At 36.1% G+C, this 20,741-nt stretch overlaps 1 protein-coding gene and 1 long non-coding RNA gene across 2 annotated transcripts; both read left to right on the forward strand.

Annotated features, from left to right (window-relative positions):
* The first annotated feature begins 4,835 nt into the window (after positions 1 to 4,835).
* LOC146738321 (uncharacterized) lies at positions 4,836 to 8,104 on the forward strand. The gene is made up of 3 exons (XR_014930538.1): positions 4,836 to 4,924; positions 7,548 to 7,653; positions 7,939 to 8,104. It is a non-coding gene; the product is annotated as an uncharacterized LOC146738321 (long non-coding RNA).
* Positions 8,105 to 8,824: 720 nt separating this feature from the next.
* LOC100370430 (uncharacterized) lies at positions 8,825 to 19,026 on the forward strand. The gene is made up of 15 exons (XM_085503928.1): positions 8,825 to 8,864; positions 8,958 to 9,140; positions 9,252 to 9,434; positions 9,605 to 9,799; positions 9,906 to 10,088; positions 10,296 to 10,478; positions 10,867 to 10,986; positions 11,902 to 12,189; positions 13,943 to 14,236; positions 14,733 to 14,909; positions 15,427 to 15,608; positions 16,143 to 16,226; positions 16,363 to 16,577; positions 16,726 to 16,863; positions 17,746 to 19,026. The coding sequence occupies exons 1-15, from the start codon at positions 8,825 to 8,827 to the stop codon at positions 18,203 to 18,205; spliced, it is 2,925 nt and encodes a 974-aa protein (XP_085360054.1). The 3' UTR covers positions 18,206 to 19,026.
* The last annotated feature ends 1,715 nt before the right edge of the window (positions 19,027 to 20,741 follow it).

Genomic DNA, 20,741 nt, shown 5'->3' on the forward strand with positions numbered 1-20,741 from the left:
TTTTCATTTACAACATACATGTACATGCATTATTAAAATCAGATTTTGTTACACCGGGATTTCCTGAATACGTTACGGTCATTCTCAGATTGGTTGAGGTTGTGTTTTCAATTATGCATTATTATTATATTATAATAATTTTCCTCATGCCTCATAAGTTTTAATAATTCCCCATCGCTGCTTACAACTAAATGGCCACTACTATTTCATATGACATTATGTGTAGGGTGTCTTTGTCCATGCAATTGTGTTTAAAACAATATTTCGGGAGGCCATTATATGTGGCTACATTAAAACAAAAAATCACAGCTAATGTTGCTTTAAATATACAATTTAACCTTGTTTTAGTGTTTAGAAGTTGGCTTCGTCAGTTATTTCTGTGTCTCAGAATTACCTATGCATGTTGTAAGAGCAATAACCACCCCACGCAGATTTTGACCAGTTCATTCATAATCACACTTACTATCGTTCATATGTACTATCTTTGTATACTCTCCTTTGGGGGATAAATTATTCCTTGAATCAATAAAAGACAATTACAACGATATGACTTCTTTTCACATTATAAAACCCACACTATTTTCTCAAACCATGGTCACTCTCAATCATTCACCGAATTTACAGAGGAAATTGCAATGGAGGTTGGGTGTGGCATTTGAAAAAAACACCTAATACAAACGCCTAGGCTTCGAATCCTACTAGATACACACTCATCGGAACCGAAGCAATAAGAAACCAGTAATAAGGTTTTGACTTTCCCGTTCAACTCATCGGAACATTGAAGTAGTTAGCAAAATTTACTCCACTTAGCGACTAATGTTGTGGCGTGGTTCACAAGGTACCATCGAGATAAAACAAAATTATCATGAAAAGGCCGTGGGTTCGAGTCCCGCTAAGATGCTACCGTAAAAAACGTAAATAATATAAACTGAATTCCCTCAAGCCATAACAAGTAAACAAAGAACGTCGTAAAAAAATAATAAACCTCACGAAACTCCACCATGTAAAACTGAATGAATAAATAATAAGATAACTAACGTCTTAAACTGAACGACGCGCAATTTGTTAAACAGTTTCCGGATCGTATCAAGAGATAAACAGAAGATTAAAGGTAAGTTTTACTGGATATTTAAGTGTCACGATGACGTTCCCTTTATTACGAAAACAATTTAGACGAATGTCTGCTGTGGTGTTGTGGTATTTATACGGTGTCTGTGGAATTGTTGATTGAGAGTTCGAATTCAGCAGTTAACATTTTGTTAGAAATTTTCACATTTAAATCAAATATCCAATGATATAAGCATATTTATTTCATTATTTTATCAACTTGCAATGGTAGAAGTTGATCAAACACGAGATTTTTACACCTAAATAAGTATCAAATATTTGTTTTCACATTTATTCTCTCAATTTAACAACTTTGTAGAGGTGGAAATTAATTAAACGACAGGTATTTACTCAAAAATTCATGGCCTATATTTGTCCACACATTTATTCTCTCAATTTAACAAGTTTCAATGGCGGAAGTTAATCAAACAAGAGTTGTTTACACCAAAATAAGTATCAAATATTTGTCCATATATTTATGAATAAATTAGCATATTTTTTTTTTAATTGCACAAAGTATAGGTACGTCTTCTATGCCATGGCCATATACTGATAATCTCTAAGACTATTTTCAAAAAAAAACTTATCAGGACGGACGGCTACTGAACCAGGAAACGAAAGTTTGGAAAGTCACAAATCGACAGGTAGTAAACATTTGAACTTACGTGTGCAACTTTTCAGATATGGTTCTGCTACAATATTTTCAAAGGACAGTCAAGTGATTTAAATCGTCCAGTTATCTAATATCTCGAATGTTATTAAGTATTTACCGCAACTCCAAACGGGACTCTACTTCCTCAACGCCGCCATCTTGGTTGTGTTCTGAAGCTTTTCAACATTTTTATTTCCTCGTACAGCGCCCTCACAACAACTCATGCAAAATTAATCTGTGTGTGTGTGTGTGTGTGTGTGTGTGTGTGTGTGTGTGTGTGTGTGTGTGTGTGTGTGTGTGTATGTGTGTGCGTGTGTGTGTGTGTGTGTGTGTGTGTGTGTGTGCGCGCGCGTGTGCCAAGCCGGTCACACCGTCACTCTAGTTGGTAGGTAAAATCTGAATTCTGGCCAACCAAAAAAACTGATTTTTGAATAGCTTCGCGCCAAATGTATTTTCTCCTACTCCTATTTAGGATTAAACACCTCGGATATAGCTCATTCTACTCAGCTTGAGTGTGGGCACAGAGTTGCTTTTTATTTTTTTATATTTTGTTTTCATCACCGAGAAATTTGACCCCAAAGTTTGGGTAACTTTTCACCAGGAACGGCTTTTTAACTCTTATGTGATTTTTTTGGCTGGGCCGATTTGGTTCAAACTTGGCAGGCATGTCACACTTTCACTCTAGTTAGGTGGTAAAATCAAAACAAAATCCTGGTCCACCGTTGCCATGGCAACATCCTCAAACCGATTGTTTGAATACTTTAGGTCTAATTGCATCTCATCCCACAATTCTAGGATTAAAAATCTCGGAAATGGCTCATTCTGCTCTGCTTGAGTGTGGGTACTATATTTTTTGATATTTTGTTTTCATTCCCGAAGAATTTGACCTCAAAGTTGGAGTAATTTTTCAACAGTAACGGCTTTTTAACTCTTCTTTGATTTTCGTGGCTGGCCGCATTTTGTTCGTACCTGGCAGGCAGGTCATACCGTCACTAATCGAAAAAAATCCTGACTCACTACTGTACTGCCATGGCAACCGCCAAAAACTGATTTTTGTTTGAATACTTTCGCCTCAAATGTATTACCTCCTACAAGTCTTGTAATAGCAGTGTTCAAATGATCATGCTTTTTATTTTGGCTAAGTTTTGCACCGACAAGAGATCACCGGCGCCGACATTGTTACACTGCATCAACGTAAACCAACACAACTTTGAACTTTGAATGAATTGTAAAAGCTGCGTTCGATCAAAGAATCTAGAAAATACAATCGTAAAACGGTCGGAAATAATAATTATAACAGCAGAATTCGTGCTAGTATTGAAGTGACTTTTAAAGACTGAATGTTTTTTTTCGAACTTCGTATACGGGGCCCGGTTTTTAGTTATAAACCGATTTTAGCTTCACATTCATGTCCTATCATGGCAACAGCCGAAAACATGTTTGTTTTTTGATCGGAGCGGATCGCCAACCAATCTACTTTGCTGCATATAAGATGCTATTTTGTATTCCTTTTAATAGTATATAATGCATATATTATAAGTGTAGCTTGACAACTAACACTATTTCACATACATATATCATAATACGTTCACATGTACAGATATATTTAGCACAACATCGGCAGTCCTTAATCGTTATAGATATTTATAATTTTCACAATTTAAATTGAAACGAGAGGTTTGTATTGGTCAATTAAATAACATTCGAATGTTTTCAAATTACATCGTTGCGTACAGTGCTCGTTGATTGGCAGACTGGGTTCAACTGCCGTTGAATATTGTAGACATTTATTGTTGCGCTGGAAGTACATCATGATGAGTTTTGAGTTAATAAACAGCACACTAACATCACCATGTTGCATCAGCATAGCTATTAATCACTCAAGGGCGTTGTATACATGCATTTAATATGATTCATCGTTGGAATCAAATGAAATTAAGACATGGAAGTAAAACATATGAAAAAATAATATTTAAAGTTAAGAATGCTCCACATAAACGGACAAGTTACAAGTGCGGCTAGATTCCTTCTGAATCTCTGTACATATGTCGATCACATAGTTATACATAGCTGGATACTGTAATCCCACATATAATGCGTACGGCAAACAATGCCAGGTATATGAGACAATGCAGCGTGTAGTTAAACTACTGATAACATGGATTGACAGCGAGTCATTCAAATGTATTTTGACATAATCTATGATGCAATATGACCTGTGGTGATTATAAATTTGTGTATACTTTATTTTTAGGATTGTTAGATAATATTAAGATGTTAGAATCTGTGAGGGGGTACTCACATTGAAGTGCTATATGTATATGTGCCGCCAAAAGGGATCCCAAATTCACCACTTCCGTCTGAAAAGGGGTATGTTATTTTACCTTGTCTGAGTGATCCAACAATCAATGTTTTTTCTGTAAAAGTTCATCCCCGGGAGTCCACCTGCCTTTCCATTGGTACAATGTATGCTTACTGTCCGGAAAGAGGTGTCAAATATCCGCAGTTTGTCTAAATAAGGGGTAGGCAAGTTTATTTCTGTCTAATAAGGGGTTTTAAACAACCAGCTACACACTCCTGGGGGTTAGAATTTAAATTGACCAATCTGAAAATGGTAATGTAACATCAAAGTCAGTTCTAGCACCGTCCCCCAACACGAAGGACGGTGGTTCTGGTCAAAATTAGTTAGATAGTTCAACGTTATCCAATCAGCTAGCGCGCATTTTGAATATGTGGGTGGTCTGAGTTGCTAATGTCACGTGAAGGCATGCGCGATAATTATTGGTGTAAACAATGATTATCTATTGGGGCAATCGTTATTAAGCATTTGAAGTTGAATGAAAGCTGTCTAGTGTAGTGAACGTTATCATGTCAAAACCTGTGATTAAGCGCACTTTCAGAAGTTTACTCGTGGATCGGGCACCAATAATTTTATGATTTTGTCATTGTAGCGACTCTTCAACCATTATTGAATAAAAACAACTGAATTAAACGCCGCTGACCCGAGGGCGCTATATTAGGAAGTAAAAAAAGTGTCAAGCACGTGACGAAATCAGGCTAAACGCAGTGTCCCATTCCATGGCGTAACAGTAGTGAGTGTTGATAACCGGTCGTGGGTTATATTGACCTGTACTTGCCTTGAAACAATACGAATATTTAACAAAGGTAAGTCCAAGTCACTTTCAAACACAAATAGCGTGTCCTAATTCAACTTCTTCATTTCAAAGACCGCCAGTATTTTTAGACGCTCAACTTTCGACAGATATGATGGCCGTGATGGTCAAATCGCGCAATCAGACCAGATTTAATTTTAGTCTCTGAAATGTTCGTTTTCTCTAACACCGTACAGCCTGTATTATATCTGTATTATTTTCACCAGAGTAAGTTGGTGGGTTCGGAAATGACAAACTGAATTTAAACACTATTATGACATATGACATGAAATTAGGATTATCCGAACGCAATTTTACTTCCTGTTAAGGGAATTTCAAGGTGTGTGTTGTAAATAGTGTCCAAGTAGTGTGTATGTCATTGACGTCATTGGCCTTACATCGTTCTATGTATGTGTGTGTGTGTATGTATTAAGATAGTTTACGCTCTATTTCTGACCAGGTCATTCCTTTGTTCGGAATGAATGACCTCGCACGTATTCAACACAGCCAATGTACAATAATCGATTGTTACTACTTAGACGGCCGTATGTTACCTTGAAGTTCCCCTCCACCTCAGTGGATAACAAGTTGTGGGGCGAACTGACATGAGCGCTGTAGGGAGTATGAGAATTCTCGGTGGTTGTTATTTGAATCGGCTACCAAACTGACTCAGGTACGAAAGTGAGCACAATAGGATAACAACGCGTATTTGCTAGTCTAGCAGGTTTTTGGGGTCGTCTAGAAGTATTCAAATAATGATGTACAATTGTTTTGTTTCTTGATGAATAGTCATTAAGTATAATCAAAACGAAATAAACGGCAAAAATACAAAGGCATGTATACGAATAGCAATACATTACATTACATTGTAGGTCTTGACGTGAATAGAAAAAAACTAATAATAATAATAATAATAATAATAATAATAATAATAATAATAATAATAATAATAATATGAAATTGCAATTGCTCTTTAATATTGAATGCATTAACACAGAAATATGCTACATTTTCAATATCACTTTCATTATCTGATGCCATAATATTATGAAAATCATATAGTGTGGTTAATTCGTGTTTTTTGTAAATACCGTAGAAGCGTAGTGAGTTATATGTCATATAAACACAGTTTACAGATTCTGAGATCTCTGTCAACACCATGGTGTATAATGACTGACATCATTATAATATGTTTATTGGATGCATGTTGTTGTGTTTGTTTGTTTGTTTGTTTTTGTATACGTTCATGGGGAATTTTATGTATTATTTCATAGGTTCATGGAATACATTTGTTACTCTTCTCACAGTCTCATTGATTAACTTACCAAAGCAGGCTTATACTTATATAGAAGTTTTGTGTTAATTGACATTGAAGTATTTCTCTCTGCCTAAGTTTGACTTAATTTGCCACTAACGATTAGTTTTCTCACCCGTTTAGCTCGGATTTTAAACTCGTGTAGAAGATATTTCCCACTCCTTGATTATCTCACCCTGCATGAAATGCTAGATTACCCAACAGTTGCATAATTTCAGTTTCCCAGATTCGTTTGCCGTGGTTATGCGTATTCAAAAGCATTTTATAGGCCTTGTTTGGTAACCGCTCATTCCCCAGTCTAGTAACCCTCCGCGAATATTTAATACATCGCTTTGAATAGTTGCAAAACAAACGGAGTCTTCCACAATCTCTCAAAAGCATACATGGTACAATGGATGTTGCCAATCGCAAATATCTTGTATGGTACTTTGTATGAACACTTTCTTATGAAATTACTGGAAATAACACAATATCAAGTAGATATCAGCTGGTAGAACTTCGTTATGGTTAAATGTTGTACGTACAAAAATTTTTTTCTGGCTTTTATCGCCAGATGTTTTGTGACAATTTGCCATCAACTAGGCACAAATATTCCCGACTATTTGTACGAGTTTTCAGTCTGTGTCAAGTGGCTTCCAAATTACCTAATCTGGCTGTTACTGAAATGACCGCCAATTCGGTGTACTGCAATTTTCTTATATGACATATGCCATTTCTGGATAAACTCAGAGAGAACTTTGAAAATACTTCCCAAATTTGTAACATAAAAACAATGTTATTCGCGTACAAAAGATAGAAAAGTTCAAACATGTCATTCGATAAAAGTTGTATACCCTTAGCCCTGAAACTCGTAATGTGTTCTCTAATTCGTTTGTAAAGAAAATGAAATAAAAGAGGAATGAACAAGCATCCTTGACAGATACTCCTCTCGATTGGAAACTAGTCAAATATGGACCCAAATACCATAACAAAAGACTTGACATTACTATAAATACTGTACAATGTTTCTGGTTCTAATAAATGTTTAGGTCTAAGTTGACGGTTATTCTCCTAGATAATTAATTTAACCAAGGCCTTAAAATGTAATACGCGACATACTCTCATTGAATAGAAGCGTATGATTACGAGAGACAAGTGCTATACACACCAGTTATGAAAGCGTACCTTTTTTACTGTGCACATTTTTTTTTTGTCATTTCAAAAGCGACATTTTCCCCAATAAACTAGTATCCACGCAGTGATACATAGTGATATATTTTCTTTCCATATTTTTTTCAAGTAAATCTTCATATTCTTTAACAAAACATGCCTTTGTTAACAGGAAATTCCCTAAGACCTCGAGAGGGCGTACACTATGTGTGTGTATTTAAACTGTATTTATTTATGGAAGTCAGTTGCCATCATCGTTAGTTTACATTATTTGAAAGGTAAGTTGTGTAGATTCGCAAAATTAATTTTGACTGTTTATAAAATTAAACCAAGGCTTACAGAATGATCGAGTTTTTATTTTGTGGTTGTGTGAATTTTTATATAAATAGCAGAGAATCATGCGTAAAATGCAATTTGAAACACGGTTACAACTACAACGCCGTTCAATTCTGTATTGCTATGTGTATTGTCCGAAATTCGACTTACGTAACTCCATCTAGTCATTGTAAGGGCGCGTTCATGATGTTGAACATTTGATATATTATCATTTATTTTATTGTCAGGAGATTGTACAGAGTTCCCGGATACACAGAATGCATTTTCCACGTTATGTACCCTTGGCACGAATTATGGCAGTACGTGTACTTTCGAGTGTTTAAATGGATATACAGAATCTTCGTTATTAGTTGCTACATGTTATGGTACAACGTGGACTGTCAACCCTATCGTGTGTAGTGGTAAGCATGCGTTAATTTATTCATGTCTCGTTTTCTATATAATTTGCTATAGGGATCCGACAATGATAGTTATGTGTTATTTTGACTGTATTGTTATTTATTAACCAGACAACGTGGACGCAATAAGAATTACATGGACAACTCAAATTAACCGTACTTGGCTAATGCAAATGAAATGTACATTTAATTGTCACAAAACAGGACACACATAATGGTAAAAGTGGTGTTGATTAATTTATAATTTGTTGTTTCGAGCTTAAATTTAAAAACAGACGTCTACTTAATGAAATAATGACTGTTGTTAATGAGTATACAACGCGTGGTTGCTATAAGCCGTTAAGCAATTTTTGCTTAATGTGATTTTTGACGATTTTCTTAAAAAATAATTTTCTGTGAACAAAATGTTTATATTTAATAATAATAATTTTTGTGTCATCCTTCCTTCTACCCTCGGGTCTTTGGGTAAGACCCGGCATTGGGACTGTAAAACAGCAGATCGAAAGGACATACTAGAAAACATAATGATAATAATAATTAAATGAGTATAATATTGCCACTGAATATGCAGATGTATACATGAGGAAGATACATACATTTTATATCGGGGTACGGAATCCAAAACTGGTTTATACAAAGTAATATATATATATATATATATATATATATATATAAGTAAATATTATAGATTTTGAAAACACAATTTATTTTGTACATGACTTGTACCATTTGGAATCTGCCGTTATATGAAGAATGTAGGCATAATTTGTATCATATACTTAAAATTATTATTTGTTTTGTGTATATCAACCTTTCATTTGCATAATAATTTTCATTCTCCATTCCAGTTGTGACTTGTCCAGCTATTATTACCCCGTCAAATGGAGGCAAGGCGTGTACACCAGTATCAGGAACAGATTACAATACTGTATGTACATTCACTTGTGATGCTGGATATACCTCATCTGGATCATCGCCCAGAACTTGTCAGTCAAATGGACAATGGAGTGGATCTGATTTTACATGTACAGGTAATTCGTGTTGATATTAGTAATAACTTGTGTTATTTTCACACTTGGTCAGTCATTGTGATTTATTCACATTGTTGCTTTATTTTATATATATATCATATTGTTTTGCAGTTGTCACTTGTCCAACTGTCAGTGTCCCATCACACGGAGGCATGTCATGTTCACCAGCAACAGGAACAAATTACAATACTAAATGTACATTCACCTGTGATACTGGATATACACCATCTGGTTCAGTATCTAGAACTTGTCAATCAACTGGACAATGGAGTGGATCTGAGTTCGCGTGTACAGGTAAATCATATTGTCATGAGAAGTACATTAGTATTGCCATATGCAGCAATACCATACAAATGTGCTGCTGAAATTGCCAATGTATAACGTGTGAGATAACATTTAATGTATTATATTATATTTAAACCATTAGTAAAGTATAACGATTATTTATTAATTCTTCGTTGCAGCTGTGACTTGTCCAATTATCATGGCTCCAACGTATGGCAACATTGCATGTACACAGGACGGTTCTGTGACATCTGCAACAGATTACACTACGGAATGTACTTTCACCTGTGATACTGGATATACCTCATCTGGATCATCGGTTAGAATTTGTCAATCAACTGGACAATGGAGTGGATCTGATTTCACGTGTACAGGTAAATCATATTGACACTAGTTTTAATTAATATTAATTTTATTGTTTGTTAAATATAATGTTTTGATTATTTTGTATTATTTGATATTATATATTCATATTTGCAGTAGTAACATGCCCAATTGTAAGAGCTCCCTCAGACGGTGACATTTCGTGTACACCAGTATCAGGAACAGAATACAACACTGTATGTACATTCAACTGTGATACTGGATATACCCCATCTGGATCATCGTCTAGAACTTGTCAATCAACTGGACAATGGAGTGGATCTGAATTCACATGTACAGGTAAATTATGTTAACATTGTAAATAATGAATGTGTGTGTATTTTTACATTCTTGGTAATTTATTAGTCACTGTTTATTATTGGTTAATTCTTACCAAGTTATTCAGGTGCTTATTTAATAATTTGCATTTGCCTTATTCAAAAACGCTCTCTCTAGGTTGACATATCAACCTTGCATTTTTATAATAATATTCATTCTTCTTTGCAGTTGTGACTTGTCCAGCTATTAATGCCCCGTCAAATGGAGGCATGTCATGTACACCAGAATCAGGAACAGATTACGACACTGTATGCACATTCACTTGTGATACTGGATATACCCCATCTGGATCATCGTCTAGAACTTGTCAATCAAATAGACAATGGAGTGGATCTGATTTCTCATGTACAGGTAAATCATGTTGGCATTATTAAATAACTTAGTGTTGTTAGTTATAGACAGCTTGGTAGCGATATTGTCACATGCAACAATAACAAACCCATGTGTTGCTCAAATTGCCAATGTAATGTATATTTCGGAGATGACACTGTAATTGACTCTCACTAATATGCAAATTGGGGAAATAGTCCCTTCCAATGTCTGTAAATACAGTATTGGATAAACAAATCTGAAGTCAGGTAAATCGAGGCCACGAAAGTCAAACAATATATTTACCGTATTGTCAAACTATTCTGAGGCATCCTGTGAACATCACAATGAGTGACATAAACAAAACTCACGTACAAGGAAAATATGTACATCACCCACATAAATGTTATTGGAATATGGTTACTTTCAGTATGTGGTGCTGATAGATGGGGCGATAATTGCCATGAATACTGTACATGTATCAGTGGTTCTAGTTGTAACAATGTTGATGGTCTGTGTACAGAATGTGATCACTCAGAATGTGACAAACGTAAGTCATAAATCAAATAGTATGTGTATATAGTGTGATTACACCGTGCATCATTTGATTATCTAGGATTGTATACGTAGAATATTAATATTTATGTGTTTAGCCTGGGGCTATTTAGATGTTTCTTTGGTAAAATAAATGTGGTTCAGTGATCAAAGAATCAAATCAATTATCAATGTCTTTTGGATAGGCACACTTCATTAAAATTAAAGTATGTTCTATACAATTACATGACATGGAGCAGCCATTTTCTGATTTATACATCGGCCAAGTGATTGACAGTGCTAGTAGCCAATCAGCGGAGTGATCAGTGTCAATTGATGTTGGGAATATCGGAATAATTTGTCAATGGGGAAATTATGTTGACATCGCCTGGCACTTCAAATTAAATTAAGACAGCTAGTAGCTAAGACCACGGGACTTCGGGTAGTTGTTTCGGGGTAAGCCCCCCACAACACCCCGCTTTACCGTTGTGTTCCCTACACTTTTACCACGCCGGGCAGATGCAGGTGATAATAGTATTTCTTAATTTTAGTCCTTATGTACTGTTTATAGCGGAGGGATCGTCACCTGCGGCCGCGCAAGAATAGAGTGCCAAATGACGATAACAACGCACGCTAAAAACACGAAGACGCATGAGTAATATTTATAAACAACGATGCGCGCTGACTGTCTGCCGCATGCGCAGGTGACGACTCCCCCGCATTAACATAATGCATATCTACAACGGTAGTAACACCACCATGACTTGATCACTCTGACTGCTACTTCAGACAAGTTTTGTGTATTGTAAAATGTTTGTATCATATATAAAAGAGAAAATAACTGTTTTCTACAACGTATGTTTACTTATGTTAATTCATGACTGGGCGAGTTTTTAAAATTCACATCATTTTCGATAATCCATTCATTCAGGAAATCTTCAAGTTTCATTGAATCACCAGGGTATATATACCATCAACTACACTGACGTGTTAGAAATTATCTGTAGTGTAAACCTACCGAGTGTTGATGTATCCGTGTGGTGGATTGCACCAAACTACACATCCGATCCAGTTGTTCCTGTGAATGGTGTGATCAATTTGAATAAAACAGATTTACCAGAGGTAGACAGCGGAGTGTATGGGTGCTATGCAGAAGCACGGAATTCAGTGGGTGTTATTGTTGGAAATTCAACTGCAAGCATCATTGTTGAAGTACAAAGTAAGTGTATTCTTTATTTGGTACTTTCAAGTAACAGGCATATTAAACATTTTAAAATCCAGGAAAAGTTATTGGTTTCGTGTATTCTTTTCAGTATTCACACTATAACGTCTCATTATAAAATTGTGTTATCAATACTCGTATACCAACTTATAATTCAGAAAATATATAGGTAGCATCGTTCCTGGCGTGGAAGTGCTAGTAAAGGTTGTATGATTTCGGAAAAGAATTTTAAAACTGTTGATGAACCGTCCACCTCCAAACACGTTACATGAATGTAGGCTTTGTTTCCAATGCTGTTGACGAGAAACAAATTATGCAATGGTGAGAATGCAATTCATCGATCACTCAACCAATATACACATGAGAATACAAGATCATATCATGGTGTAAATACACTACTGTATTTAATAAAGAGTGAATACATTACTTGTAGACATAATTTGAATTGTATCACTTTACACTTTTTACTATGTCCTAATTGTCAGATTTCTCTAGCAGGCAGCACATGCAATAAAATAACAAGCAGAAATCACGCCAGTTTGCGGTTCAGAATTAATACGCTTTATTAAGCTGGTAGTGAGTTCTATACACAATGGGATGATGCTAAGGGAAATATTACTAGTTATATTAATACATGTCACAATCCGTAAAACGGCATACAATTATAAGACAAACTAGACTACACGCTCATCAAAATTACAATAATGCGTGAAGCATACACATTATAAATACAAGCAGTAAATTAAGAACTAGCATTACAAGTTGGTAATACAACCGGTTAGCCCTCATGAACACGTCACACAACACGTTCAGACTGTCCTATTGTCCGGTAAGTTCAAACGTTCACTTGCTCGACACTTGCTTCACTACACACAATCTAGAATTCCACTTCACAGCCTTCCACTCAGACTGCGCTCCATGCTCCATGCGTCACGACGGCTCACCACCACAGGTCATCTGGAAAAGGGACAAGTACATTCCATAATACTCGCCGTTTTAAACACAAATAAAGAAACGTAATATGGATGTATTTAATCGGGCTACTGTACCCGGCACTGTTGAATGAACTACTAGGAAATGATTAAACTGAAAACTCAACTTACAGTTTCTATGTGCTGGCGTCTTGTCCATCTCTCTCACCAAAAGGTGGAATCTCCAAGTCTCAGGAATATCCCCAATCTGCAAAACCAATTTGGCAGACCTCTACTCTATATACTTGGCTGACCTAATACAGCAAAGTCCCCACCGACTCCCACCAACTCAAAGCCTGAACGCCTTGCCAGTTGATAGTAAAATTACGAGTCACCACGAGTAAAATTGCAGGAGATGCTCACTCCTAGACAACTGATGGACCACTAACCACATCACACTGCAGAACTACCAAGCACACTGACCTGCTTTGCATCACAAAAGCAGTTCTATTCATCACTCCAGCCTACTCTAGTAAACTTCCATACACCCACCTGTAAGTGCATACCACTAACTTCCAATACACACTCGCATACCAGCACACTGCAAATCAAACTATGACCTGATTCATGTACACCTGTGCACTAGTTACTAAGCAACAGACTTAGCACTATTAAGTGTATTATATGATGAGTTTATTCAATAAAGTTACTTTACAATACTATAACCTACAAACACAAATAACTAGACAATAACAAATAACATCCAAAATAGTGACAATTTTGTCACACTAATCAAACACGTTAATAAGTACATATTGCAATTTGTTGATATCTCGCAGGACAAACGTATCAGCAATTCACTGCTAGTTACTCTGTACATATTAATGAGACACACACCGTGCCACATAGTTCTACTTATTACCCGATCACACTGCAATACTCTGAAGACATTGATAAAACTAACAGCGTGTCAGCACAGTTGATTAGTTCCAGCACTGCCATCATCATTGGAGTGTCTGCCGCTGTTGGCGCACTATTGATCGCTATTATTGCAACCATAGTATGTGTTGCTAGGCGATCCAATAATTTAGAAGTGTTGGAGACACAAATTCCTACAACGGACATAATACAAGGTAGTTATGATATGTAAATTATTTCATAAGTTTAATAAATCATCGTATACCTAATTACTCTGATTATAATTATAATTATGTTTATCAATACCCATTACGTCATTAAGTTATATTAAATTCACGAATAGCCTAACACGTCTAGCGCATATAACTTCCTAATGTAATATATTATCTACAACTTATGTTTGTATACTCTTGGCTGATGACAAGGTACAGAAACCACAACGACTATTAATAGTTGAACAGATTTTTTAAACACTAACATTGTCATGACAATGAGAAACTTATGTACTTTATGAATTCGAGTGGGAAGGGTATCTATACACTGTTATGATTGGTCAATTAAGACGTGCTATGACTAGCTATATTATGCATCATCCACGTGAGATTGAGAGTGACATATGAGTGGGTATCAAGTCGAAGGCCATTGTATAAGATCGGTCACATAGAAGAAACACGAAAGTTCTGTGATTTCATTTCCAACATTTTATTTTAGATACAAATTATATTGTAAAAGCCAACAGTCTTGTATCGAAATATGAATTTCCCTTAAATCGTCTGCAATATGTGTCCGAACTTGGAAGTGGTCATTTCGGGGTGGTGTACAAGGCAATTGCTTCTGGTATTGCAGGAAAAAAAGACGCTCTTCCTGTTGCGGTCAAAAAATTGAAAGGTAAGTTCAGATTTTAAAAATGGCAAAAATAATATATGATGGTTCCGGTAACGAAAGCATCGATGGATGAATGAAAGCAATTGAATGGAATAAATTAGGTGCTGAACAAATTGTTTTAATTAGCGAAAGCAAAATTGTACGGTAACAAATCTTTGAACTATGGATATAAGGACTCCGAGATGTGTGGATGTCAGTTATGATAGAGGGAGAATTCCATATATGGCATTTCTTCAAACCAAATATTTATAAAAAAAAAAGTATCACACTATTTTCCATACTAATATATATGTATGTTATGCCCTCATAGAATTGGTTGAACTCCAATCGTATAAAATTACATTTTCTAACTATGTATACCAAATTGATTGAAAGCGTACGTAGAAGTAAATAACCCAATGTATAAGAATCCACGTGCACGTGGACAATATGCAACACATTCGAGCAGGAACACCCGATAATATGCATGCGTCTCAGATGTCAAACTCTCCATAATTTCTATTAACATTTGTGATGACAGACACTGCCACGTCGTCTCAAAAAGAAGACATGCTACGTGAAATTCAACTTTTACAAGAGATAGGGGAGCATCCAAACATATTGGGTATTCTTGGATGTTGCACTTCTGAGGAACCATACCTTCTCATTACCGAATATATGAAGTACGGGGATCTCAAAAACTTCCTTTGGCAATCCAAAAAGGTAGATATATTTTGTGTGTGTTATAATATATAAATATATAAAATATTTATTATGTTATGAGGAAGACGAGGAGACGAATATGTGAGGCTAACGTTGGCGGAAAACATTTGATTTTATAATACGACGGTATATCTGGCATAATGCAATCTAAGTGAAACATTCAGAACTCTTACAAGGATGATTTCTATAACACTCGCTTTAAATAGGTGAATAACTCGTGAATAAATAGGTGATGCCTCAATTCAAGTTGGTTCATACCAATGTGTTCAGGCGAATATTATAATACCGAATACAATATTTTCACAATTTTTAGGAATTTCTGTGAATTTGTTTCTGCGTTTGAAAAAGAACACATTTACATAGTATACGTCATCATTCATCGTAACAGTTCGCAGGATCAATTGGAGTTAGTTAGGGCGCAATAGAAAAACGTAACGCAATGACTTCACGCGATAATATCTCATAGTAGGTGTATGTTTGAAATGAGTGGCATTGTATTCCAATTACTGTCTTCCGTCATTTGCTATCTTTCAGAAACAAATCCAAGCGGAGGATACAATTTATAATTTGTGTGAGAAGAATTATTTTCAAATTGGCAGGCAAATCGCAATGGGCATGGTGAGGAAATCAGCAGTTTTTTGAGGGGGGGCTTAAGATCTTTGATATGTTAGTCCCTATACAGTACGCATTACATTTCTGGTTCGTGGTTGTTATTCCAAATGATTGTCGTCATCGTTGCTATGCATATTTTCAGGAGTTTTTGGCCAACAAGAAGTATGTGCATGGCGATTTGGCTGCGAGGAATATTCTGGTTGGGGAAGACTTGCTAATTAAAATAACTGATTTCGGACTGACTAATGATGTATACCTGCGGGGTTGGATGGATCTTCCTGCAGACACAATGAGACCTATCCACTGGGTTAGTCCCGAAACCAACCTAGAAGGGAAATGTACTATGCAAAGTGATGTGTAAGTAACGACGTGTACTAGTGTGTTATGTTGTGTTGTGTTGTGCTATGCTGTGTTCTGGTGTGGTATGTTGTTTCTGTTGGAACATACTGTTCATCATTCATAATGCTTTGTACGTTATTATTTGTTATATATCTCTTTGACTTAGGTGGTCATTCGGCATAGTACTTTATGAGATTGTTACAAGGGGTGGTCGACCATATCCGGGAATGACTCCAAGAGAAGTGCTGATTAACTTACGGAATGGCTACAGAATGCCAAAACCACACGGCTGTTCTCCCGTGATGTAAGTTGTATATACATGCAGTATTTCACCTTAAATATAAATGTATGTGGATGCCGCGCAGCGCGTGTTCGGATTTATTTTAAACAGTATATTTTACAAGCGTCGCTATGTCGAAGGGGATGCGGCGTGACGACCACCACCCTTTAACTTATAATGTTAGTTAATATTTGTGCATGTGCTCACTGTGTATAGAATTTATAAAAAAAATCTGTGTTTTGTCGCTTCCAAAGTAGTGTCAGTTCAAATAATTACAAATAAATGTGTGTATTGAATTATAAGTACATACAAACACCTTGCGCTGGCGTAGATCTGGATCACAGAACTGAATGGAGTCATGATAAAAAAATTCAACGTCATTTTCTGTTTCATTTTGAACATGATATTTTGTTAATAAGCCACTGTTATCCCACCACGTCGGGGTCGATGCTGGTCCTATATTACTGTAGGCCGTCGTAATGTGACGTCATATGTTCACATTTTGCCAACTACTCTGCGAATATCTGATGATAAATGTCGCTCAATGATCAGTACTAGCTTGCGAAGTGATGTGACGACGTTACGCGTGGTTGTTTTATTAACATAGACACGTACCTGTACGTATATTACATAACTACAACAGCAAACAACGACCTTATGTTATCTCCAGTTGTGAAAGATCGGTTCTTGCCAACCACTCAGTGCACACGCATACACGCGGAAAACAAGCGCCTACGCCTACACAACGCGGATAAATTATATAGTTTGTTACACAATATTTAAATGTGCTCTGCGTGGTGACTGTAGCGCTTACAGTTCACACACGTTACTCAGATGGTAAAACAAATAAATCATATTTCTGACCCACTATATTTCCAATCTTAACCTATCAGTCTATTTGAACAGGTATGAACTTATGACGCAATGTTGGCAAGAAGACCCGGAAGAGAGACCGAATTTTACTCAGCTTCGTGATCGATTAAACGAGTTGCTTAGCCAGTTTGCCGACTACCTCAACAACCCACCTGTTAAATATATAAATATAACTGACGTACCACTAGTAGATAACATGGCAAATAAAACATCATCCGATGAATTCAATTTTGGTGACAGTAGTGCATCCGGTTATCTGTCACCGAAAAACTCTGATGAAGACAATTCAGTGAGTGAGAGCGGCGGCTTCGCCGATAGACAACCGTATTTTACCTCCCTGGAGCCAGATAAATTTACAAATACAGGATTGGATAGCATGGAACTGTCGGGTATAACCACGGACAATCCACACAGAATAAACGAATCGTCCGAAAAATTATGCTCCGGCGAAGACCATCAAGCGAGCAATAGTGGCCGTATTTCACCGCCGTGAAAGCACAACAGTCCGGAGTATGTGAACGAAGTTGCTAGTGACGATGACAATTACGAAGGGTTCCACTCATATTTTGACGATGACATCAAATAAATGTGTTTTACTAAAAAAATACTAATAATTTACAATATAGGCAATACATAGATAATTCAGCTTCCAATGCTCTGGGAAATACACATACATAATGCAAAATCTCGTTTCGGATTTTCATCTTGATAATGTGCAATTGCAATACATTATTTAAACTTGTTTTATGTGCGATTCGTCGGGTCCTTAGTGATGGAAATTATCCCTTTTTCACTGTATTCAGTTTTTATATCTTGAACTTCATTGTACAAATAATATATAACTGTAAATATCAGTTTACAATTCAACACTACATTGTGACTTACTATACTTGCTGCCTGTATTGGGTTAGACAAAAAAATAAAACATTTTCGCTTAACCAGAGAAAAGAGTGCCTTTAAAAACAATATTCTTGAAAACAAAGAGACCCAATTCAAAATCTTCTGAATAATGGCTGTGGATTTAATTAATATTTAATGTAAAGTTTATATATGCCATCAGATCATGTATTGTGAAACTTTAATTGACTGCCATTGTGCTGTTTCATTTGTTATGTCTGTGTCCTTACCCCGGAAAATATATCCGATTGCATGAAACAGAGGTGAAAACTGCTTAACAGGGATTGTAGATTTTATGTGGAATGCCATATTGTACATGCACATGGCAAGTAATATAAACCTACTAATTTATTTTCATTTTCTTATGATTTTGATAAATAATGTATATTTATTTTCCTTAGTCTACACATTAACTTTGAATAAATTTTATAGTTTAATAACAACATCAAGTCAACCATAGTGGTTTTTGCATTGTGATCATAATTATACTTGTCTCTGAAGTACATTCTATATGCTGACCAAACTGGAGTCGTCAACTGCGCATGCGCATTGTTTACAAATAAGCGTCTACCCATGAACATTTGCGTTTTAACCGTGCGTTGGTGGCGACTTCCACGCTTTAATATGTCTGGGTGTTTTGTATTGTAGCGTATATCGTGTATAATATACTAACAGTATCCCCCATGGGGAGTTCAATTGGTGAATGAATTTCGAATCATCTTGTCTCCATAGCGCTACCACACTGTAACACTGACCAATCGAGTGGACTACTGAATGTAGTTCGGGTATCAGAACACATTTATTTAGTTTGACATGTTGACAAATCAGAAACAAACAAAAAACGGAATTTGTGCACGTTGCCATCGTGTGAACAGCTGTGTATTTAAACATTCGAAAGTTCTGGGTTCAAAATTAGCATCAGTCACATCCCTTCACCGGACACCAGAAATAGGTGGAAGACGCACAGACTCAACTTGAAGATCAATAAAATTGTTAGCACTATCAATAGCAACCTATTTTACAACCTATTTTATCTCGGTGTACTGGCGTGACTCAATTCAGTATTGTTGTATTGTTGCGACGCAACTCAGATTTTGAGGACTCCAAGAACTCTACCATAAAGGAAATGGAGCAACGTCGTAGAATGCGACATTTGTGAGATTGTAATAACAGGTGATTTTCCGTACAATTGCGAGATCTCGCGAGATGCATGAAAGACGCGCGTCGAACGTCTGCTGTAAAAATCGAACGATTTGATTTTCAACTCGAATTTCTTATTTCGTAGCTCACATCGACCGGCCGATCTTCGACAGAGGAATATTGCTTCCGAATACCCTCACTTAATCTAAATTGTCTATCATCAAATGTGTACAGCACATTATTAAGCATGGAAATGCCCCCAAAATATGTTCGCGTTTGTTGAATCCCACGCAATGTTTGACGCCACTACGTTCGATTTCACGCATAACGCGTGATTCTCGCAGTGAACGGAAAATGGTCTATTTAGTACAACGTGAAACGGAAACCAAAAAACAGACCGACAGAACAGCATTCCTAAAACACTTTGAAGAGGAAGTAACTGTCAACAGTTAGGCTTTCCAAGCCGAGCTCAAATTCGCGTTTCATTTTTTTAATGATAATAATAATAATAAAATTAATATTTGCTTGTTATTTGTACCATACAAACAAATCTGGCGGAGAACGCATGATACGACAGAATAAAATATTACAAATAAAAAAATGGCAACATAAATATTGACAGTAATTCACGAACAATGAGTAATATATTTGAATTTTTCCTGAGATGTGTAGTATACATTTACTGATACAATTTACAATTACTGATAGTACATACAAAACAATTGAGTGGAGGAACGTTAGATTGATTTGTTTAGTACACAATGTCAATCAATTCACTGATATACGTTATACGTTAAGGGTTAGTAGTGGTAATCGCACTACGATCTGGCCCTCGAAATTCACTGAATAATGACTTAGATTTTTTTAGTGTCCTTCTGTGCATTCAAATCACCACAAAAGAATTACTTAATCACACTAAAGTTAAATTTTGACAGCTTTCCTTTTTATGCTCAATGATCTGGGCAATAAAATTACCGTATGTGTTTACATGA

The sequence above is a fragment of the Saccoglossus kowalevskii genome, chromosome 9, assembly GCF_978046115.1.
Source record: "Saccoglossus kowalevskii chromosome 9, keSacKowa6.1, whole genome shotgun sequence".
In the NCBI taxonomy this organism is placed as follows: Eukaryota; Metazoa; Hemichordata; class Enteropneusta; family Harrimaniidae; genus Saccoglossus; species Saccoglossus kowalevskii.